At 45.8% G+C, this 25,025-nt stretch overlaps 2 protein-coding genes across 3 annotated transcripts in view; both read left to right on the top strand.

Moving 5' to 3' along the window:
• The first annotated feature begins 453 nt into the window (after positions 1–453).
• LOC119168464 (kelch domain-containing protein 3) lies at positions 454–12,646 on the top strand. Its single transcript, XM_075867836.1, has 8 exons — positions 454–1,740; positions 3,010–3,168; positions 4,842–5,029; positions 6,533–6,740; positions 8,534–8,620; positions 10,029–10,137; positions 10,926–11,023; positions 12,492–12,646. Exons 1-8 carry the CDS (start codon positions 1,416–1,418, stop codon positions 12,644–12,646), a joined length of 1,329 nt encoding a protein of 442 aa, XP_075723951.1. The 5' UTR covers positions 454–1,415.
• A 2,128-nt stretch (positions 12,647–14,774) lies between these two features.
• LOC119168462 (uncharacterized) overlaps positions 14,775–25,025 on the top strand; it is a 67,088-nt gene continuing 56,837 nt past the window's right edge. The window contains exons 1-3 of one of the 2 annotated variants that reach the window (XM_075866587.1): positions 14,775–15,034; positions 19,740–20,023; positions 21,983–22,124. In XM_075866587.1, coding sequence (XP_075722702.1) covers positions 19,767–20,023; positions 21,983–22,124 — 399 coding nt within the window. In that variant the 5' untranslated portion in view covers positions 14,775–15,034; positions 19,740–19,766. The remainder of the gene's footprint in view (positions 15,035–19,739; positions 20,024–21,982; positions 22,125–25,025) is intronic. The other variant, XM_075866588.1, reaches the window with a different exon arrangement.

Consider the following 25,025-nt stretch of genomic DNA (forward strand, 5'->3'; position numbering starts at 1 on the left):
AGAGAGAGAGAGATGAAAAAAAAAAAAGAAAACGTTTGCACTATCAATAAACTCGTTGGTTAATTTTATCAGTTAGATTACCCTCATGTCATATGTGCTTCAACCACACCATCGATTTCACACCAGTTGATGATGATATGTGGGGTTTAACGTCCCAAAACCACCATGTGATTATGAGAGGAGCCGCAGTGAAGGACTCCGGAAATTTCGACCACCTGGGGTTCTTCAACGTGCACGGAAATCTCAGCACACGGGCCTACAACATTACCGCCTCCATCGAAAATGAAGCCGCCGCAGCCGGCATTCTATCCGGCGACCTGCGGGTCACTTCGCACCAGTTTTATCATTCGAAACATATTTCCTGGATATTTGGAAAAGCGGACGCAAAAGCATGGCGGAATATACTTAAAAAAAAAAGCAATTAAGAGTACGACCAGATGCTGTCACTAATATGCTAAATATCTCTGGCGATATAAATTAGGACGTACGAACTAGCCAATCAAGAATCCGAAATAAAAGCTATGAAACTGAAGGACACAGTGTAAATTCCGAAGTGTGTTAGGCAAAATGCCGTCGCATTTATAAAAATTACATTATTATCGGCTGAGTTCTAGATATAAATATGAAGTAAGACGTAACATACATAATTTAGGCACCCTAGCACATTTGAAAAAAAAAATGAATACTACTCCAAAATGAGGCATAGCGAGTATTGGAATTCGGAAAGTTGTCACACCCCGTTTGAATACTGGCATAGAGCGTTTGTGTTATTCTTTACCATCATAGTTGAACCGTCTTCAGTTAATCGATTTTGCTTTGTTTTGTTGTTCTTCAGCTACACGCTGATCCATGTTTGTATAAAAAAACAAATTTTATTGGTCCTTCCGTTGTATTCTTGTATACCCCTTTTTTTACAAGCTATTGTACAGTATTTTTATTCTGCACGAATCATATGTCTTCGTTTGTTAACTGTTTTTCTTTGCTTTTGCCCACACGACATAGATTACGTTGGGCTGCGGACTAGTCAAGTCACCTCTCAGTAAGATTTCTCCGTCATCCTCCATCAGTGAAATTGCACATGGTGGAAATAAAGACTTGAGTTCATTTGATTTGAATTCGACCGTGGACTGACTATACCATGTCTTTTTTTTTCACACTTCCAGTGGAATGGCGTTCAAATTGAACGCGTTTTATTTTACGATTTTTACCGCAAATTGCCACGAAACAGGTAGCTACAATCTGCTTCAGCTTCACTTGCGTTCGTCGGGTTTTGCATATCGCGCAGACGCCATCCGAGTGCCAGGTGTGACGCCACAGCTGGCGTCGCAAACCAGCGTTCGACATCGCTGTGTGAGGTTAGCTATACGCTCTAATAACGCCATAAAACACGCTTGTACATCTTATATGTTGATGCAATGCCTCCTAGAAAAATTGGTAGAGGATGCTTGCATCTGCTGTACTGCGTCTCTGCCTTAGATAACGTTTCGCACATTGCTGCAAGGCCCGTTCAGAAACTAAGACGCACGTTCTCAGTGTATGCATTGTTGGTGACCTCGTTTGTCGTGCATGCGCAGTCCGTAAACAGCGACACCATGTGGACGGCGCGCGTGGAAGGCGGACCGTGCTGCTCCCAGCACGCGGCTGTGGCCATCGGCGACGACGTGTACTCGTTCGGCGGTTACTGCGCCGAAGAGATAAATACCACTCGTCGGCCCATGGATGTGCACATACTCAACACCGGTGCGCTATCTATCTATCTATCTATCTATCTATCTATCTATCTATCTATCTATCTATCTATCTATCTATCTATCTATCTATCTATCTATCTATCTATCTATCTATCTATCTATCTATCTATCTATCTATCTGTCTGTCTGTCTGTCTGTCTGTCTGTCTGTCTGCCTGTCTGCCTGTCTATCTATCTATCTATCTATCTATCTATCTATCTATCTATCTATCTATCTATCTATCTATCTATCTATCTATCTATCTATCTATCTATCTATCTATCTATCTATCTGTCTGTCTGTCTGTCTGTCTGTCTGTCTGTCTGTCTGCCTGCCTATCTATCTATCTATCTATCTATCTATCTATCTATCTATCTATCTATCTATCTATCTATCTATCTATCTATCTATCTATCTATCTATCTATCTATCTATCTATCTGTCTATCTGTCTGTCTGTCTGTCTGTCTGTCTGTCTGTCTGTCTGTCTGTCTGTCTGTCTATCTATCTATCTCAGAGATAGAGGCAAGACCAGCTTATAACTTTCAATCGAAGGGTGATATACTGATATACTAGTCTATCTATCTATCTATCTATCTATCTATCTATCTATCTATCTATCTATCTATCTATCTATCTATCTATCTATCTATCTATCTATCTATCTATCTATCTATCTATCTATCTATCTATCTATCTATCTATCTATCTATCTATCTATCTATCTATCTATCTATCTATCTATCTATCTATCTATCTATCTATCTCAGAGATAGAGAGATAGAGGCAAGACCAGCTTATAACTTTCAATCGAAGGGTGATATACAAGTGCGAGCGGAATCGACTTTCAGTGTGGCAGATTAATGAGGTGCCTCATCGAACGTGGAAATTGACCTTCAGCAGCGTCGTTGTAAAGATGTTAAAAAAAGTCACGTGATCAGAGCTTGCGAAATGAGGTCATCATGACACCGCAGGTTGGTAAAACTTGTAACGGAATGGCGTGATCACAGGGCATAGTCGTTTACTCTAAGATGCACCTATCTCGGGGGCAACGCAAAGCCTTGTGTGACGTGCAGTAACATTTAGGGCAAAGGAGGATATATCGGTACAATGGACTGAAAAGAACAAGAATATGTGGCTTTCGCACTGGAGTCATTTTAACGCATAAGTAGAGTGTACTTACTGACCGTGTGACTTTCTTGTTCTCTCTTTAGTGACCCTTCAAGGAACCTTCTGTCGTGCTATTCGTTGATTTCGATTACCGCTGTGCGGTGGCGCAGGCTCTCTCCGGTGGACGCTGGTCCCGGTGCAGAGCAACCTGGAGAACGTGCCCTTCCAGCGGTTCGGCCACACGGTGGTGGGCTACGGCGAGTACGCCTATCTCTGGGGAGGCCGAAACGAGGACGGCGCCTGCAGCATCGTCTACCGCTTCGACACAGGTACACACACTATTCACTAATACCACGCTGTCTTCTGTTAGTCTAAGGCATTTCTTAAGAGCTAGCAATCGGAGTTACGCTGCGAAAAATGCATGAACTGCTAGAAAATAAATCAGAGAAGTCCTTCACCATGTTTTACCGAAGGGTCATGACATGGTGTTCCAGTGGTTACCGGGACACTGCGACATTGTTGGTAACGATCTTACTGATGATGCTGCCCGGTCCGGCCACGACGATGCCGAGACAAGCCCAATACCCTAGCCGAGAACCAACGCAGCAACGGGTCCTCACTCGTTCACTGACACAATGTTGGAAACTTGGCTGAGTGGCCACACCAGAGTCGGAAAGCACCGCATACATCAATTGGACCCATTTAGGAAGCTTGTAGTTCCATCGGAACTATCTCACTGAAACGCAAGTTTACTGCGCCGCCTGTGGTTACGAGTAGCTTTCACGAAGGCGTACTCTTTTCGCATAGAAATGACACATAGCTCCAGATGTGACACATACCTCCAGATGACGAGACAATGGAACATCTACTGTGTTCCTCTGATCTTTTTGCGACCAAGCACAGCGTGCTACGCGAAACGCTAAACAAACTAGATGATAGACCTTTTCCTGAAGAGAAAATCCTCGGATTATGGCTCCACGCGTCGCAGGCCAGCGAAGAAATGCGGGCATTACTGGGTTTTTTAAAGACAACCGGACTAAGTGACAGCTTGTAAGCGTACAATGGACTGCAGGCGCACATGTACCCCGACAGTTCTCTCTTACCTCGCTTCTCTTTCTCTTCTTTAACCCTATCACCCCTTCCTCCAGTGCAGGGTAGCAAACCGGACGCGCGTCTGGTTGACCTCCTTGCCTTTTATTTCTTCCCTCCCTCTTTCTGCTTCTTAACGATGACGTACTCAGTCCGGTGAACCATGTACGATTTCGGGAAGTGGTGGGGCCAGTGTTTAAAGACTGAGGCTATTAAGAAAGAAAAAAAAACCGCAGATGCGTGTAAAAGACTAGAAAAGCAAGGAACAAGGGCTTTTTTGTTCCCCTTTCCTTTGTCCGCTGCTGTGCTGATTTTCTAAAATGAATCACAAACTCGCCTCAACGATACATGTACAAGTACTTTTGGAAATGTCAGGTAGTTTTGATGGCTAGGAATGTGACATCATAACCAGCTAAGCCTGAACCCTTCGTTAAGACATAGTCACGTAAATGTTTGGGCTCGTCGACATTCCATCACATAAGACATTTACAGGACTGGCGTATAGACAGGGCGTAAGGCATCACTGGCGTATACACATCTCGTCCAAGGGTACGAGCCGTGCGCTGATGGCTGCAGTAATAGGCCCCCGCTGCCTGCGCAGCACGTTCAGGTATCAGTCCGGAATGAAATGCAGCGTGATTGAGCTAAGTGTCGAGTCATGCAGCCGTCACTCGGCACCATAGGCCTTTCGCGCGGCTTCAGGAGGCTGGCTCGTTTGCTCTCCGCTAGATAAGCGTTCGTCGCTTGCACTCTCGCGTGCTCTAACTCCCACGCAAAACGTGTGCGGCAGTGTTACCGAGTAGGACATTTAGCGGAACATCACGGCGACGCCAACGCCGACGGCTAAAACGCCTCGAGAGCATCCAGATACAGCATGTGTGGCAATACATTGTAACCGATCATTGGCGTGCAGAGTCGCTGACGTGGCTTCGTCCTCGCACCACGGGCGAGACCCCGGCTGCACGCGAGGGCCACTCTGCGTGCGTGGTGGGAAGTCGCATGTACGTGTTCGGCGGCATTGACGACGAGGCCGACCGGCTGTCCCAGGACGTGCACGTGCTCGACCTGGACACCATGCACTGGCGGTTCCTGGCCACACGAGTGAGCCGCTACGCACCCATCTCTTCTGCAGCCTGATGCTTGCGTTACTTTGGCGTTGTGACTCCGTCGTAGCTCACTGTCGTAACCCCTGTCTGTTCTTGTTAGACAAACCAGCCTGGGTGTGTAAGTACGGACACAGGCGCGCGCAAGGTTTCCCTTCAGAGGGGACAAATGTTCTTCACAGCGCCCCCCCCCCCCGTTTTTATGAAGTCAATGTATGGGGCGCTTTCTTTTCAGGTGCGCACGCTTATGATTACTGACACGAGTGATTAAAAACGGACAAAGCAAATACCAATAATCCCGGAACCAACTCCTTTCGGAAAAGAACTCGTATTAAGCTTAAATGAATACGCACTGTAGGCCCCGCCGCGGTGGTCTAGTGGCTAAGGTACTCGGCTGCTGACCCGCAGGTCACGGGATCGAATCCCGGCTGCGGCGGCTGCATTTCCGATGGAGGCGGAAACGTTGTAGGCCTGTGTGCTCGGATTTGGGTGCACGTTAAAGAACCCCAGGTGGTCGGAATTTCCGGAGCCCTCCACTACGGCGTCTCTCATAATCATATTGTGGTTTTGGGACGTTAAACACCACATATCAATCAAATCAATACGCACTGTAGAAACTTGCTTAACCCTCCAACGCTATAAACCCGCAAATATTTTTCAATATGAAATATATATTCAAAAGGGAGTTTACTAATCGGTAACATCGCACTATTGACAGAGATGGCCCTTGGATAATCTCAAAAAAGGCAAGCGTCATGTTTGGTTTAGGTTATTTTAAGGACTGAATTGAAATGAGAAAATTCTCATTTAGAATTTAGCGGCAGATTTTCAGGGATGTGTGCAATGCCTGGGATTTTTTTACTTCCATTAAAATAAATACCACGTGAAATTCTCAGTTTTGTGGTGTTTCCTTTAGCAGCCTTCCTAAACAAATTGCTGACATTAATTGAAAGCGTGCCCCATACAAATGCCAAACTTGTTACCTTATGCACAGCAAACCACATCGAATTCGGTGCGATGTATCCGCTCATGCCGCTTATCCGTTCTAGAAGTTGTCTGGGTGACAAGGCATAGAGTCCCTTAATACAAAAGCACCAAGAAGGGACGGCTTCATGCTCTCCCATAGCCGAGTACTTAATACCCTAAATCGTTACCCACTTTTTTTGAACCTACCAATACGCTGTCTGTGACAAGTTCAAGCTAAGATAGTCAGGGATATACGAATCATGTTCAGAAAGTAATGACCATTCGGTTATCCCAGAACTATTGAATTGTGAGATCAAGATTATGCACTTGCAGGTCCATGTACACGGTTCCTCGAAGGCAGTTAAGTCAGTTTTCAAAATCCAATAGTTGTCTCCTCGTCGGGGAATGTCCGCGGAATTCGTCACTTCCGATTATCGCGAAGTGTCTGCTGCTGTTGAAGCAACGCGGTTTTTTTTTTCGGTTTTACCCGTATCGAAGTTAACGTGGTACGTGGCTGCACGCAATTATTGCACAGGGCAACGCACCAGAGTGGCGCAGTTTCCACACTACGGTGGCCATCGGTCGGCGCATGTACGTGTGGGGAGGCCGGCGCAGCTCGACCGACCTGCACGATGAGGTGGCCTACTGTGATCAACTCGCCTACCTAGACACCACCAATGGCGCCTGGGTGCACCCGGTCACCAAGGGCATGACGCCGCTGGGACGGTGCAGCCACGCCGCCTGTATGAGCATGCTCTCACCTTCTTTGCGCGCACTGCAAGCACGTTGATCTATCTATCTATCTATCTATCTATCTATCTATCTATCTATCTATCTATCTATCTATCTATCTATCTATCTATCTATCTATCTATCTATCTATCTATCTATCTATCTATCTATCTATCTATCTATCTATCTATCTATCTATCTATCTATCTATCTATCTATCTATCTATCTATCTATCTATCTATCTATCTATCTATCTATCTATCTATCTATCTATCTATCTATCTATCTATCTATCTTTCTTTCTTTCTTTCTTTCTTTCTTTCTTTCTTTCTTTCAATCAATCAATCTAATCTCCATCCACCTATGTACGGGTGCTCTCGTGATCACGCCCTTAACTTGGGTTGAGCCAAAATTAGTATGGGAGGGTAAGGTGGTTCGACGAATATGAATTGCTGGTCATGACAAAGGAAGTGACAATACCGTCGCGTATGTCGTGAAACCTTTTCCCCAAAACCTGTGGCACATACCCGCCCGCGGGTATGTGCCACAGGAGAGGTGATTGACAATTTGTCTACCCAGGAACGGCGAGAACCGACATTCGGCTGCGTTGACCCGACAAATGCAAAGAAAAAAATAACAGGGCCCCAGTTGGAATTGAACCTAAGCATTCTGAGTGTAAATCAAGTGTTCCACCACAGAGCCATGCCAGGTCTTAGTAGTGCGTTGGAAAAATGCGCTGTTCAGGTGTAATGATGGTGAAACGCCAATTATAATATGGTTGCAGTGCTGTCTATCCAATTTTGTAAGCATTACATATGCACTCATATGGTACAGCCGTATCGTCGGGTTAACGTCAATTGTAGTTTAGTGCCATCCGCTGAAGTTCATTTATGTAGCAGTGTCGAGGACAACCGTACTCGCGAGCATACGAGAGTTACATAGATTACCGCTTCTCGTGTTGCTAATACACATGCTCCCGTTAGCATCATTGGTGGCAAGTGCAAACTGGTGATATAAAACATATGCGACTGCTCAACATATATCCGTGTGTAAAAAATTGGTAATTTTAGCGTCATTTCGTAAGGTGTCGCACAATAACAAAATAAAACATGCCCACTTTCCCTCCGTATACGCTTGGCGTAAGGTCGATTCTCAAGGTACGTGGAATCTGCCGAATTGTCATCAAGCCAGACTTCTTTTGATAACTTTGCGGCTCAGTTAAATATATATATATATATATATATATATATATATATATATATATATATATATATATATATATATATATATATATATATATATATTGTGTGTGTGCGTGTGTGTATCAGCTGAAAACTCGTAATGCTACGCGACGCAGAAGTGGCTCATAAAGAGTGTAGCACACTCGCCGCCACGCCGCCATGGTTACTGGTGGGGCTGACTGACACTCCCACGTTTAGAATTCACATATACACCCAATAATGGGAGATAGCCACCGTGGTAGCTCTGTGGTAGAGAACCGAACACGTTATCCAAAGGTCGCCGGTTCGGTTCCTGCCCACGGCAGGTTGCTTTTCATCCACTTTTCTTTGTTCATATCTACATTACAATTCGGCCTAATAACTTCCACTATACTTTCCTTGGCATCTTCGTCTGTTAGATCTCATTAATATTGCGTCAAAACACGGAAAAACGAGCCCTTAGGTATACACTTCTTTCTCTTTTAAAGGGTCCTTGAAAAGTTTTTCATCCTCTTGCGTTGTTGTCTCGCTGTGTTTACTGCTATATACCAGACACGACGTAACGCCGCCATTGCTTTTCCAGTCGTCTACAAAGGCGAGATGTACGTGTTCGGCGGCTACAACGGTCTCCTGGAGACATTCTTCGGAGACATGTACAAATACAGTCCAGGTAACTGAAACGTGTGCGCATGCTTCTGGTATAGTTCACGTTGACACGAGGCAAACCCACGGCAACTGCAACGAGGTAAAAAAGAAGACGACAGCAGTTTGCCTTTTTCTGACGTTTTCAACACTTCGTACTTTTTCATTATATTCTGATAGTTAAAATCATTTGCACCAGGGCAGAAATGCTGACGCAGTTGTACGTGAAGATAACTGTTCGAAGGTATGTTCGTAAGTAAGAAATGTCCTAGTAAACGGTCAACATCAGCCTAAAAATGTGCAATCTTTTCCAGTCTGTTACGAAGTACCGTTGACATTCCAATTCTCGTTAGAAATGGAACTAGGGTATTGAATTTTTTTCGGAATCGTGAAGTTTGGAGTGTTAGCGTGCTCTCAACATGGTTGGTGAACTCGTGAGCCTCGATATTTCTCCTAGACGGAGAAACTTGATTTGCCTATTGATTAAATAACCGGGGACCTTGAGAGAATCGTTTATCCACTTTATTAAGCTAAACTGCTTTTGGATACATTATACAATGTCCGTGGAGTGCACTCTCGGAAGAATTCACAGTGCGAATGCTAGGTTCTTATATCGGAAAGAAGAGGAATTTTTTAGAGGCTCATCAGCTTGTTAGAAACAATCAAGTGAATCTGACAAATGATTAGATGAAGGAAACCTTACGTTGGCCTGATTGTCGGTGTTTATTCATCTGGTTAGGTTTTTACTAACAGCGGAGCTTATTCAGGTCGTTCTTAAGCGCCGGATCGAGCGCAGAAACGCGCCGAGCTCAGCGCGTTGCCTAGCAACCACGTGGCACGTCTGCGTCTAGCAATGCGCTAGAGTAAAGACGAGAAAGGGAAAGGGGGATGATAAGAAGTAAATCACATAAACTAAAATTTCTAATCAAGTTCATATGATTGTGTTGCTATCGGTGAGAGAACAAGGAATTAATAGGGAGAAAGAGAAACCAAGAGGGAAAGAAAGAGAAACGCATAGAGAGAAGAAGGAAGATAGATAGAAAGGAGGAGACAGAATGAAGCAAAGAAAAAGAAGGCCTACAATATATGAACGTCTATAGTTGGGGTGACAGTAGTTCATAGATACGAAACTTGGTATAACGCTTACTGTCAGAAATGAAATTAATCAGTTACGTTTGAAGTGTAGCGTAGCCATGTACAATATAGTTTAGCAAGGGGTGGGATAGGGATCTGATGGTGACCAGGAGGGTCACGCAACCAGATCCGCTGTTTCTTCTTTTCGTCGCAACACTATAGATGCCCCAAGTTATTTTCCGCAGCACGAACAATATCTTGGTGACATAATATAAAGTCATTCGTCACACGTTTTATGCTGCCGTGATTGTTGGCTAATTATGTACACGGTGTCGCTGCAACGAGATTCTCGATCGTCGCAGAGTGCTCCCAGTGGAGCCCGGTGAAGCTCCTGCGTAGGGGACCCTCCGCCAGGCGGGGACACCGATGCTGCTTGGTCGGCGACCGACTGTTCCTGTTCGGGGGAACCAGGTAAGAATCGCACGATATTGTCACGAGCGAAACAAGACAGACAGCCAGGAGTTGACCTGAGCAACGAAAATGTTCTCTTCTTCTTCTCAGCCCAAAACGAGTGCGAGCCACAGCGGTTCGTTCATCAATGGTGGCATGCGTCAATATATAGCTCCAGCTAGGTGATTATTCTGAAAGTATCGTTTCTCAATTCAGTACACAAACCTTGGTGCACATATTAAGAAGAGGCGTTTACTTGAGGTGTTCGATAACAAATAACATTACGGTGATTTTTCCGTCACATACGCTTCCAGAACTTTTCCCCAAAAGGTATGCGTTTGCATGTATTGCCCTGTAATAACGAGTATGTATGTGTATTCAGCACCTACTGTATACGAAAAATGCATCATGCGTTAAGAATATGCTGGCACTGCTTAAAGTAGCAAATCTTACAAAAAGGAACCACGAATTCGAGATAACTTTCATTAGGCCCACATGGCGGCGCAATTTACACCACGTGGGGTTCCAAATAATAGTCAACTTTATATTAGAATTCCATAAAGTTATTCTTGGGTGGCAAGCAAGCGAGATTGAAGTTCCGTACTGCAGTGATTGAGAAACTGTCGGCGACGGTAGCCAACGCCGAGTAAATTCGGCGCTTAGCATTTAAAGTGTCAAGTGCCGCGCTGCTCAGCTCGAGAACCTTGTGCTTTGACTGAGGAGCATATGAAAGAACCCCAGACTCCACTGTCCCCTGCCGAGATAGAATGCTTCTTTCGGTGGCGCTTCCTCTCGTTCTTTTGCTGCAGTCCGGTGTCGAGCAAGGGCAACGTCGTGGAAGGGTATCGCCACTCCAGCGAGACCGCGTCCCTCGTGGAGCACCCGGACCTACACATCCTGGACTTCGGTGAGGGAACGCGTCACGTGTAATGTGCTGGAGGCGTGCTCGTGCTTATCCTGAGGACAGAGCTTTAGCGTTATTCCGGCTCTTTTAATGCGAAAGGCTTAGATGCCTCTTTAAATGCGAAAATTAACCATCCGCGTGGGCGACGTCGGTGTCAAAACGGGAGATGTAAGAAATTATTATCACGTGATGAAGTCATCATGACGTCTTAGGTCGTCGAAATTCGGGACGTCCCTATGGCGTTACTGATGACGCGATCACATGGCATCGTCGCCTGGGCAGGGGTGTGCCAATCGCAAAGGCAGCGTAGGATAGGTGCGTCGCAGAAAGGTTGCAATGCCTACAGTCCTGGAGGAAGTGTGAAACAGCGTTAAGGCCTAACCACATGGACGATTTGCAGCGTGTCAGCGCGCGACTTTCTGACGTAGCGTGCGCACCCCTCACCCCATGGAGAGAGAGGACGCACAGCTTCACGAAGCCGAGTGACCCCCCTCTCTCTCTCCATAGGGAGAGGGTGTGGCGTCGCATCAAGAGGCCACGCCCTCACTGCAACGCGTACATGTGCTCAGGCCTTTATATGCAGAAAGCTGTGGGTGGTGGGCGGAGGAGGATGGAGCGAGAAGGCGACTTGCAAGTCGCCTTCAGTGAACGCTCTGACGTTGTGAGTTTTCGAGGATAACTTATTGCAGCGCTGGAGTTCATTGACAACTACAATGCCTGGTCAAATTAGCATCCTGGTTTCGGTAACATTACGCCCAAGCTTCAACAGCGCATGCTTGCATGTGCACCATGCGGCGTCGTTAGCCGAAATGACGGGTACTGAAATGAGGCCATAACTGAAGTCGCGATAATGTTGTAGCCAGGAGTCTTAATACAACGCATCTTTCCTAATTTTATTCACTAAAAAAGAAAAAGAAAGTTGTCCCAGATATGAGGAAGCGTAGCAAACGGCATGCTCTATTCAGAGAACGAGTTACTCTTTTGTGCGACACTATATAAAAAGAGTTGAGTTGAAACTTTCAAGCGAACGCACTGCGAATACCAAGTCAGATGTCACATTTTTTTTAGTTCACTATTTATTTATTTATTTATTTATTTATTTCAGGCACCCGCATGGCCCAGAGGGCATTGTTGAGGGGAGTGGTACAGGATCAGGATGTTGAAAGGTGTTCGAATTGTACAAACATTGCACACATATGAGCAAATATACAAAAGCACTGAACAAACAAGTATCCAGCGGTGCGTAGAAGTATACAAAAGTTTAACACAAATCTACACAGGTATTGCCTCTAGCATGAAAAGATAACAAAACTAACATTGACAACTGCATGCATATGACACATTATAAGGTAAATAAACACTGTGGAAAAAAAATACTTCCTAAGCCTCATCAGTTCACGTAATAAATGCCAAATGGATCATTGTGATACTATCTTGACGTACTTGAAGACCATTCCGTTCACTTTTGCAGCGCCTTCGCTGAAGACGCTATGTCTACTCGTGCTGATCGACTATTGCATGGACATCAGCGACCTTCCCGACGAAAACAAGCAAGTCACGCACGTTTTAAATCCAATTCAGAAGTTAATTGACTCTCAGAAACTCGTGTCTCTCATAATCATATGATGGTTTTGGGACGTTAAACCCCACATATCGATCGACTCTCAGAAACTCGGACCTGGTCGTGAAAGATGAGCATCGTAAACTTGCTTATAATGAAATATAGACTCATGTTCGCAATATTGTGCATGCGAGAGCTGCATGTAACCGTCGTAAACGCTTCTCTGGCTGCGCTAATGAACATAGAAATAAAAAGAAAGGTAAAGAGAGCGGACGTGTGGGGTATAATTGGAAGTTGCCGTTCAAGGAATGTGCGATTCCAAGAAAGTATAGCTGTCTGTGACGTAACGGTAAACCAGCCTTCTGGGAAGAATGTCAACAGTCCGAATGTGCATAAACGCTAGTGAAAAGAAGTGCCGAAGATCTACATGCGTGGCTAAGTCTGTATTTATTTTCACGCTGGAAGCTTGTACGACATCGAATTATCGCTGCAGCAGCTGATAGGTGTTATGGAGCTTTTGAGCAGTATTCATTTGGGTGGTATTCATCCGCGCAATAGAGGTATTGCTTGAGCTAATCATCATCATCACCATCGTCGTCGTCGTTGCCATTGAAACTACTTCACTTAATTGATTTTTTTTGCGCACCGCGATATAACGCTCTGCCACCATTAATGGCTTACCGGACGAACTCATCCAGACGTAAGACATGATGTCTCCAAACACTTGTGTGTGCACAAGCGGCGCAGTGTCGGAAGTTCCGACAAGCTGCTTTTTAATAGCTTTCAATTCCTATCCATTCGTCTTTTTTTTTTCCTTTTTTCAGATTTACGTTTTGTTTTGTGTTGATCATTACCATTGCATGAAGTTACTGAATTCAGTACTTAGACACTTTACTTCAACAGGATTGCTGAAAAAAGATTGCAAGACAAACTGAACTGACCTGAATTGCAACGATCGACACATTCCTGCTAGCCATAACGTCTTCAGACTTTGACGTAAACGGCAGATGATATACATATGCGTGTTCTTGCCGTCTTCGTGGTCCTGCCACAACGTGTACAACTTAGGTTCATATTTCTTAGCTGAGACATTCTTTTTTTTTTCTTGTGGCACCAACGTCTCTCGTTTGCCTCATTCACAGGTGGGAGATCAGCTGCATGACGTCCAAGAACAGCGCGTCGAGCCCACGAATCTGCTGCTGAATTGGGCCGCCACATTGAGAGCTCGATGCTTCGAACGGGACAGTTTGCGTATTCGGAATATAAAATTTGAATTTCTTTGGTTAAATGGTTTTTTCCCTTTACTACAATCAAATGAATCCTAAAAATCCAACAGCTAAAAATGAATTTAATAGCTAAAGAAAACATATGGAACAAGGTTTGATGCTTTGCATGCTGTAGTGTAGTAAATAGAACGAGATCTGTGTAAGTGGACGAAAAAATTCTTATTTTCATTAGTGGGGACCGAACGTAAGCCTTCAAAGCAAGCGTCTTATGCTCTATCAATTGAGCTGCAACAGAAGGCGTCCATCCGTGTACTTTTGTCGGGGCATTTCTGAGGGTGTAAATCCCCGTGAGTGTACACAATCTACCCAATTCGTTCACCAGCTGCTGATGCTGCTTAGAATAAGCATGCACTTTTACGCAGAAAAAAAAAAAGGAACCTCGAGGATAATTCTTTACCGCCGGTATCCAGGCCAAGTACATATCACTTCGCCTCTTTTATACGACTTGACAAAAATGCCAAAGCACCGAATGAAGGAGGGATTGGAGCAATTTTAGAGACGAAGCTCAATATGGTCTAGAGCAGTCCATCCCTTCGGCGTAGTCAGAACAGCATATCCACGGACAGACAGACAGACAGACACAGACAGACAGACACAGACAGACAGACAGACAGACAGACAGACAGACAGACAGACGGACAGACGGACAGACAGACGGACGGGCAGACAGACAGAAGGACGTATGGACGCTTCAACGCATTCATAATCATTCACTCCATGGATATACTGTTTTTTTCAATTTCCTATCAATGACGTTAATACGTATGCCACGCCATGCATGCTTGTTCGGCTAACATAGCAGACGACTCTCGCGACGCAGACGGTGCCGAGCCGCGCCCAGAATCGTCTGCTGCTTCGAGCCGTGGCCATCCGTGGCTACCGGCTTGCGATATCGCCAAGTCATCTTGATATCAAAATGTGTGACAGATATACTAGCGCTTGAGCCAGACTGAGAGAGTGTGACGCAGTGGGAGAGGGCGGATGAATGCTCACCACCGGTTGCGCGCCAGGAACTCGTGAATCCTCGTTTCGGTCGCGATTTCAGTTACCATACGCCCACACCTGTGAACGGCGCTTGTCTGGACCGCATAGCGACGCGTGTGACCGCAGTTTTTGTCAGCGCATCTTGCCATTGTGTGTCCGGGTTCATCGTGAACGTAATGCACGGTGAGTGATTTTGAACTTGGGGCTCTGAGAGTGCCACCATCCACGTTTGTTGATTTCGTCGTATGTGGCATGTTTGCCGAGCCACTGGGACATTAGCTCTGAGCAATGTGATTCGTCGCCCGGTGTGACTGTCTGCTTTACAGCTTCTACTGCATTCACTGACATATTCTGTGCCGAACTTGCTCGTTTTGTGCACCTTAGTCAGTCATGGCATCATTGATTAGATGGTCAACAAACTTTTAAGCGATTGCGTCTTTTCGTTACTAAGCCATGTCTTGCATACTTTCACTTAAACTTTCGGTGATGCATGGTGCTTTCTGTTTTTCTTTTTTTTCTAATATCTGTGTTTGCTCACAAAATGCCTTGCAGAATCATGCACTTGGTGCCCAGGTTATAGCAAAAAAATCCTTTTGTCTACGATCACCACGCAATTCTTTCAACAATTGGTGTCACAGATCGCTTCATGGTTTTAACAAATTTTGCTGCGTAGAGATGGAGATTTCTTTCAGGAAAGCAAGACAATGTAGAAATTGTCCTTTAGTTGAGAACTTTTGTTTGTGCCCCGCATTCAGTTGTGTGCTCGGAGCTGTTCTTTTTCGGATTACACAGCCGTTTTAAGAAAATATTGCGTTATTTAGATGGCACATTTGTAGTTTTTGTACAGGAGGCATCTCAATTGCACGATGAAGTTAAACGTAATACGACCGACTAAACGAAACGATTGAAACACTACAGAATAAATTTACTGCCTTTATTTCATTATACAAGTTTCAAGGCACTTATTACAGATTTTGTAGTCACAGTTTCTTGAAGATTGCGGTGGTATTGAGGGTTCCAAAGCTAACTCTGGCCAGAGTTAGTCATGAAGGGCCGCAGCACATTACGATGGAAAGATGAAATGTATTTTTTTCTTTCTATATCAGGAAGTGCGGCAGACTATCTTTTGTCGTACTTAATTCCTTAAATAAGTGATAATCAATAATAACTTTCCAAACCAAAGAAGCTAGGCAAAATATTTGAATGAATAAGTTCTACATATCAGTTTGAAGATCATCCAGTTAAAAGGCCTTTATCCTTCCATTCATTAGGCATTCGTTATTTTCCCGTTTCGAGCAGATGCCCACGAAATAAAATTAAAAATTTACCACGTGAGGTGGCCGCTGGCGCTTCCAAACGGCCATACGATTCGGCTCTCTGTGCTGCCACTTTAAAAGTCGATTGGATGGTGCCGCCTGTGGCTGTGCCAAAACGAACCTGAGCGATAACCACTACGGCTGCTTATCTCCATGGATCATTACTAAAAGTAAGAGAAGCAGTGTATGTTTTTTTTTTGTTCGCAGAACGTTAGAGTGCACTGCAATGTGCTCGAGCAGGAGGTTTGCTACTTGGTATATTTTTGAAAGGAAAAAAGTGAGAATTCGAGGGCTTGTTCTTCTTTGCTTAAACGCAATAATAATGAGAGCTGACAGCGAGCCCAAGGAAAGTATGCGAGATGTTGTTACCAGTAACTGTAATGTACAGCCGCGGCTACGTTTCTGTAGATGATGCGAGAAGGTACTTTTAAATGAGAATGTATTTCTTAGTCAGGGCATGTCAGGCGTCTCTCGGTGTCCGTGCGCCGACAGGTGTTATCTCACCGCTCTCACTCCCTCTCTCATAGCAACAGCGGCGGGCGCTTATCCTCGCCCCTAGCAACCAGAGCAGGTGGTGTGGGTGGAGTGGCAGAGAGTAAGTACTGGGGAAGAGCGCGCTCTGGCCAGTGAGGGCACTCGCATAGTGGGAGCTTAGTGGAGTTCCCGCGTGTGGGGAGGGAGGGTAGGAGAGAGTAAGTTCAGTGCTTCGCCGCTCCTCTCGCTGGTCGCTCTTCTCCATGTGCCCCACTCTAACATCCGCTATATATCAACATTAACAAATTTAGTGTTAAATTCATAGGTGTAGCATTAGTAACAAAGGCTTAATTCTTTGCTTGTATAAAAGAATTTAGAATGAGAATAATCATCATATTGCTAGCACAGTCTGGCAACATCGGCTGTTCCACTAAATTGTAAAAGCTTACAAATTAGTGGAACAGCCTATGTTGCCAGACTGTGCTAGCCATATGATGATTATTCTCATTCTAAATTCTTTTATACAAGCAAAGAATTAAGTCTTTGTTACTAATGCTACATCTATGAATTTAACGCAATTGGTTAATGTGTACATATCAAGGGAGTGATGCGCGCGCCTCACTCTCGACGGTTTGCTGGCTGATGAATGTAAAAAGGAATGGTTACGGCACAAATCCGCGTCTCGTCATTAATTTGCACCATAAAAACTAATACGCCGTGTACTCTCGGTGAAAAAAAATGAATTTGCATTTCCTCACGATTCCTTTTGGGGAGGTGGGGGATTTTTTTTTTTTTTGCTTTGCGGCGCGACACCTTAAGACAGTTTCGCTATGACATCGTCAGGCAGAATACTAGGCCATGATCCTGGCACACCACGTCAGAGCACGAAACTGCCTCAAGATGTCGCCTCGCAGTGTGAAAAACCGGCTGCTCGCGCCCTCTACACAGACGTGACTCCGGCTGTATAATACAGATGTGAAGAAAAAAAAAACGTGGACAAAAAGGTAACTTGCTGCCGACAGGGAACGAACCTGCGACCTTCTAATAACGCGTCCGATGATATAACAACCGAGCTACAGCAGCGGTCATCCCCCCTGCCCCCGCCAACTTTATGGGGTATATACATGCATTTAAACCTGGGAGTGTTATTCAGCGCCGCTAGAAGCCATGGTGGCGTGCGGAACTAAAGTTTAAACCTGCTTGATTGGAACACTCTTTTTATGCTTGATGATATCACGTAGCACGTGATCTTAATACTAGCTACAAGCTCACCTGTAATCCTACGTATACTACACTCTAAAAAAAATATCGAGTAAAAAGGGTGTCTTTTTGTCCCACAACAATAATCGTCATCAGGCTTGCGTGCGCTTCCTTTCTTGACAACTCGGCGCTGGCCACTTTCCTATCGAGAAGGCAATGTAACCCTGATAATGGGCATGTCGATCGTGACCGGAATGTACCGGGCGCGGGGCGATAGCGCAAGGATGGAACGCAATATAGATGACGATTATTGTTGTGGGACAAAAAGACACCCTTTTTACTCGCTCTTTTTTTTAGAGTGTATGTGAACGCATCATGTCTTTGAAGAAGAGGCCCTAGCTATAAATGAAGGAAAATGTGGAAATTTAAGTACTTTGAAAGGCATCTGCTGTGAGTGAGCAAACCAGATAGCCTAATCTATAGACTGTTGAAAACTGTCTAACAGGGCCTTCTGAAAGTTGGTCTAAAGCTTTCTCATTAGAATTTTTCGACCAGATTCATTGCGTTGGATGTAATAATTCGAACGACCAATTAAACAATAAACTACAACACAAAAATACTGTTAATCACTCGATGCAATATTCTTAAAAGTCGATGGCTGTGCTATTTGATCTCGTTGTCATAAAGCGTGACGGCATATTTTCAAACTCGGGCTAGAGTTATCAGGGCCAGCTTGTCCATTGCCGCTCCAGTTACTTTGCCGTTTCAAGGTGTACAACGAGCTTGTGTTAAAGGGTGATGGATGGGGCGGCGGCCTTTTTGATCGAGTGGTGGCTCACGCATTTTTAGCCATAACACATTATGTAGTACTAACTCTACGTAGTGAAAAGCTGAATTTCACTCCTGGCTGGAGCGTAGAAAACACCCGCCCTGCTCTGCGCTCGTTGCGCGGCGTTGTCAGTGCAGTCCAATAAGCACTGTGGTCTTAGGAATTACGTATTTATGCACTTACTAAACAATGACTCATACTAAATTAATGATGTTGCGCCCAAATGGGTGCAATATTTGCTGTTTGTTGACAACGTTAACAAGTGTGAATGCATCAAGCAGATGAAGATGGCTCGGCGTTGAGCAAATGCTTAAACTTTTGCCGGGTTGGCTCAATCGTGCGACACACAGACCGTGAGAAAGACGTACAGACCAAAATTTCTTCGTCGAAATATTCCAAGAAAGACTGTCGCCTTTAAAAAAGAACAACAACAAGTAACGGAAACCTTGCCAGGGTATAGCAGCACATGCTGGTCATCCTTGCTACTTGTAATTCATGTACACTTGCGTTGCACAACACAAAAATATCTTAAGAAGAACGCTGAATAAATGGCTCGTATGCAATTCTTCGAAGGCGAAAGCCTTAGACGTCTCATGAAATACGAAAATTGTCTCCGAAGTCGGCGTCCACACTATATAGCGTCACCGAAAGTGATGCGAACAATTATCGCGCGATGACGTCGTCATATGGCGTCGTCACGACGTCACGGATAACCAAAATTCGTGGCGTCATTTTGAAGTCCCGCCACAAAACGTGACATCGCGTGATGAACGTCCAGTTACCACCCCGCTGGCTTCACCTGTAGTTGTAACTGAAGGCGGCTTTCAAATAAGTCTGCTCGTCACAGTGTAATATTTTGCTGAGTGGAGAGTGCGAGTTTAAATACTACTCGGAGGTCTTCCTTTAGTCGAACAAAAAGTGGAATTCATGCGAATGACTTATTAAATAGACCTCTACGTGTAGTAGCACATATGCTATGCAGTTAGAAGAGTACGTCTCAAATAACCACTTCTCGCAATAGTTATCAGTATTGACGTAATATTTTCCCCTCCATCTTTTATGGCAACAGCCTAGAGAAGAACCAGGTGACACAGCGATGGAAACTCCAGTCGTCACAGACGAGCTGCGGTCGTTTGGTGATTTCACTGCGTCCCAGGCGACGCAGCCTCCCAGCGAAGAGATGTGGCCGGAGTCTTACGAGGCCCCAGCCGAGGTCATTTACGTCGAAGACAACGCTCAGAACTCGGCTACAGCGATGGCTCAATCAGACCTTGCTGGACCCTGCCCGGACGCGTACGCTCCGCAGTGTCAGTCCGCTATCTCCCAGGACATTGGACAGTCCCTGCCTCCCAGGTGTGTGAATGGTATTGTCTTTACGTGCATGTGTATACCACGGCTTAGCTATGAGTGATCTCGCCACTCCAGTGGTGCCATGATCCTATCTAGACATCGCTCCCGCCATGGTAACTATATAGGAAGCATGCGAGGCCAAGAAGTTTCCGGTTTCTTAAATTGTGCCAAGATCACAGCGTATTTTGCGAGAAACTTTTGTATCCCGGTCCATAGCCTAGTACGCAAAACAAGAAAAAAAAAAAAACGATTTCAGGTTGACCTGTAGCCCTAAAGCGTGACTGTAGCTACAATGCTCTGGGACTGCAACGCAGAGGCGTTCGTAAAAAGGGCGGAGGGGAGGAAAAGGTGATGCCCCCCCTCCCAAACATACGAAGGGAAGTGCCAAATGCGCCCCATACATTTACTCAAGTTAGACCTTTCACGTAACTTTTTAAGCGCTGGTTTAAAGTAAGCCTTTCGTTTTGACAATACTGGCGACCAAGAGTTGCTGTTGTTTCATTCAAAGAACTGTTTAACGTGTCGTCTTCACCCCGGAAAGCAGAATACCCATGACAGGATTTTGATAGGAGCATGTGATCTTCACATTTTTTTTTTCATGCATGAGAAAACCCATTTTTGTATGCTGACTAGACCGATAGGGAGGAGACGTGGCGCTACAGTAAAACTCAGGGGATGAGTTTGATCGAACTTCAGGCTTACACGTTGGACCCCCTCATTGACCGGATTCCACGTGCGAGCCGGTGTCCATATATTATTGCTGCGTTATGGTTGATGATGTTGGCCGCGATCGGCCTGACATGTCCTAGCTGAAGTTCGCCGCCTTGTCGTCTTTGGCGAAACCGTGACGCTCCGTGCGACTTTCCATTTTCTTGTTGTGGCCCTATACCACAGCGCATGGATTTCATTATGAGCATTATTCGATGTATACAAGCTACGTCGATGACAGGATTGTGACTCATTAATTGATTGATTAATACACGTAGCGTGAGGTGAAATTGTACAAGGGGACACCACAACGGTGCAATAGCGCTAACCACGGGCGTAGCTAGTGGGTGGCACACCGAACCCCCCCCCCCCCCCCCTACATTTCAAAACTTTTCGCACCATAGCATATAAAGAGCGGAAAATGACCATTTTAAGGGGGTGCCCTCCCCGAAATAATGGTGTTGCCCCCCCCTTCCCCGAAAAAAATTTCTGGGTACGGCCCTGGCTCTAAGCTGTCAATTAAGCTGCCCCAGGCCCGGGTCTCTCTGTCGCCGGGTTTCAGATAGTTATTTCATAACTAAATTTGCGTTTGTGGGAACGCGCGCTGTAGGCGTGAAAGAATAACAATCACGCGCTTTTATGCGCAAAAAAAAATATTTCCAGAGCTTTAGCCCAAAGCCTCGCATATAATCGAATGTGCTGCATTTATATAAGTGAAAAACGTATAGTGCCTTACGCTTCTGACGCGTTATCGTATCGTGTGATCTGTCAATTTCCCTTATTACACGCTTCACGTGTTACCGTGTTAAATCCATCAAGCGTGCCTACCGATAACGATGGGCGTTTGTCGCACACCCGCCCACTCTTTGATCGTCGCATCGTAAAATGTTGTCGGTTGCGTGAACATTTCGCGACAGGCTTAAAAAAAAATTCGGGCACAGATAGCGCTTAGTGAAATGCGCTTGCGCATGCCCTCACCGACTTTACGTCACCGTTGTATTTTTAGGTCGAAAGAACGTCGTGCCTGCCAGACACTCGGTATTAGTACTTAAAGCAGGTATGAAGTGACCATAGGGGGTGGAGAGGAGGCGCGTCGGGGCAGAACACTGAAGTATGTGCTCGCGGCAATGACGAGCCAGTATTCGGCGTACTGCTTTTTCGCTCGTTATCATGACGCGCCCACTGTGCCGGTTGCGTTATCGCGACATGTTGGCCCGAGAAACGCGTTCACATTAGCCCCATGTGGTGTTGCAGCAGCGGCAACTTTTGTCGGCCGACGCCCGGCTGTCCCGCCGACGATCAGCAGACGAGGCGCTTCTACACCGGCGACATATCGGAAGCCTACGACGAGGCCTGCAACTTCTGGAGCTTCCTGGATCAAGAACTGGAGCCAAAGGTGTGGATGCTTGTATTTTATTGTCGTTCGTCTATTGTCACTACCGTTTCCACTAATCGTTGTTGGCTTCTTGCTTCTGCTGCTTGCGGTCTGCCAGCAGTGTGTTTCTCCGCATAATATACCGTAAGCTATAGAAGCCGTGCGACTAATTTTTACCTACATGTGCATGTTAAGCGAATAGTGGGTCATAGATGAATTTTGATCTTCGCTTGTCACGCGCTCAGCGTTAACGTGTTTAGTTTGGGCTCTGTCATTACGACGGGCAGTCATTTTCAGTGACACGTGTCGCCGGTTTAGATAGCTCATAAGCTGGTATTGGTTAGTTTTACCTTGCTTTCGTTGATGCGTTGGATATGCTAGACGTTCCTGTGAGAAAGAAAACATTTTTGCAGCTGTAGTTATTTAATTTCGGGGCATGAAATTACCTGCTTGTGCAAGGAGTTGTTCTGCATTAATGGCTGCGTGAAACTATATGCTTCGCGGTCAAGCGTCCTGCTACTTGACTTTCTTTGCGTCGACCCCAACAGATATCGTTCGCAAGGGTTTTTTTTTTTTGGTGAAATGATACGCATTCTTTCACCTGAGAATTCATTAGCCTAGTTCCGGATACGGGCGCTCCTCGTTTTGACTTTGTTTTTCGGCCTCTGCGGTAGTATAGTTGCGGTATAGTTGTTATACAATGCTCGGTTGCTGACCCGAAGGAAACGGGCTCAAATTGATTCATTGATTTGTGGGGTTTAACGTCCCAAAACCACCATATGATTATGAGAGACGCCGTAGTGGAGGGCTCCGGAAATTGTGACCACCTGGGATTCTTTAACGTGCACCCAAATCTGAGCACACGGGCCTACATTTCCGCCTCCATCGGAAATGCAGCCGCCGCAGCCGGGATTCGAACCCGCGACCTGTGGGTCAGCAGACGAGTACCTTAGCCACTAGACCACCGTGGCGGGGCCGGGCTCGAATTCCAACCGCGACGGCCGCATTTTCGGACGAACCTGGTCGAAATTTTCGGAGCCCTCCACTATACGGCTTGCTTGATTATCGTGTCACTGTTTGGGCTCGCAAGAGCCCCGATATTACTATTTGCCATATTTTTTTCTTTCTAGACGCTCGTCAATCGCGGCGCATTTAAACCCCTTTTCTCTTCTGCGGTGATTGAAAAAATGCACGAAACGTTGCGCGCAGCGCAATATTGTAAAAGAGCTGCAAAGCAACAGTTTTTTTTTTTTGCTCGGGCTTTTTCGTTTGTATGCCGTATAGTTCTGCGTGTTAGTTTATGGCGAATCGGTTTTAGACAGCGCACGGCTTCAAAACACAGCCATTCACTTTTAGCTCAGCTCCTTCGTGTAAAGTCAGTCACTTGCGGAGGCACCATTCGCGATTTGAGCCCAATATCAGTCCTTTAGACGGGACTGGTAGGCGGGGAACAAATGTCCCGGTGCCGAATTTACCAGCCCTTGCTACAGTCAATCGGCAAACGATAATTGTCGGAGTGTTGTGGTCCAAAACCGTGATAATATTACGAGTGAGGACATATAGTGGAGAGCTCCGTAAATTTCGATTGTCTGGTGTCTTTTAACGCGAACCGAAATCGCTCAGTATACACTGACCTCTATAGATTTACTACCGTCGAAATGCGACCGCCTCGCCCGTGGTCGCACCCGTGACCTTCTGGTTAGCTGTCAAAATCCGGTACACAGCCTGCGGTGGACAGATAATCGGAAAAACGCATACATTTAGACTGATTTTATCACTTTTACCGAGGCTGCTTTACTGTTTGATGGCTTGGCCAATTTATGTATTGAATTTGTCATGCGGTATTTCTATAGTACATCGCTGCGCTTTTGGCTGCTCGGGCTTCAACGGCTAAGGGGAGTGCTTAAAAGCTGCAACCCGAATACTTTTGACAATTTTACTGTTGAGACGCAGGATGGCATTAGAAAACGAAGGAAGAAACGTAAGAGAAGCGAAGGGCATGCAGAGATTATGAACAGTCTAGAAGCCCCAATATGCTACCCTGGAAAGAGACGAAGAGAACGTAACACAATCACACACGTTTTAGTTATTATGGCAGCATCACTCTATAACCGCCGGTGCAATGACGTAAAGAAAAGCGAAGATTGCCATTTGATGGTGTCGAGCCACCGCGACTTTCAATCGTTTGCGCTATAGCTTTCTCGAAATGGTTGTCCCGCTTTCCTGACAGTTATAGACTGCCGCGCAAATCAATCGCCTTCGAAAACTCGAACGTTATGACGCGTTCGATTTCTCGAGTGAACGCCACCACGGTTGCACACTTCGTATGACATTCGGCTGCTGATTGATATGTAGGATTTAACCTCCCAAAACCACCATATGATTGAGAGACGCCGTAGTGGAGGGCTCCGGAAATTTTGACCCCCTGGGGTTCTTTAACGTGCACCCAAATCTGAGCACACGGGCCTACAGCATTTCCACCTTAATCGGAAATGCAGCCTCCGCAGCCGAGATTCGATCCCGCGACCTGTGGGTCAGCAGCCGAGTACCTTAGTCACCAGACCATCGCGGTGAGGCCACTCGGCTGCTGACCCAAAGGCCGCGTGTTCCACCCCGGCCGCGGTGGTCACAGCTCGATGAAGTGTCTGGTGGCTAAGGTACTCGGCTGCTGACCCGCAGGTCGCGGGATCGAATCCCGGCTGCGGCGGCTGCATTTCCGATGGAGGCGGAATCGCTGTAGGCCCGTGTGCTCAGATTTGGTTGCACGTTGAAGAACCCCAGGTGCTCGAAATTTCCAGCAGCCCCCCAATACGGCGTCTCTCACAATCATGTGGTGGTTTTGGGACGTAAAACCCCACATATCAATCAATCACAGCTCGATGAAGGCCAGATGCTTTGGAGGCCAGCGTGCTTGGGCTTATG

The sequence above is a fragment of the Rhipicephalus microplus genome, chromosome 6, assembly GCF_043290135.1.
Source record: "Rhipicephalus microplus isolate Deutch F79 chromosome 6, USDA_Rmic, whole genome shotgun sequence".
In the NCBI taxonomy this organism is placed as follows: Eukaryota; Metazoa; Arthropoda; class Arachnida; order Ixodida; family Ixodidae; genus Rhipicephalus; species Rhipicephalus microplus.

Coding starts and splice junctions, on each gene's coding strand:
- LOC119168464 (XM_075867836.1), top strand. CDS start 1,416: ATGCCTCCTAGAAAAATTGGTAGAGGATGCTTGCATCTGCTGTACTGC. Junction 1,741..3,009: donor TGTGCACATACTCAACACCG/GTGCGCTATCTA, acceptor GCGGTGGCGCAG/GCTCTCTCCGGTGGACGCTG. Junction 5,030..6,532: donor GGCGGTTCCTGGCCACACGA/GTGAGCCGCTAC, acceptor ATTATTGCACAG/GGCAACGCACCAGAGTGGCG.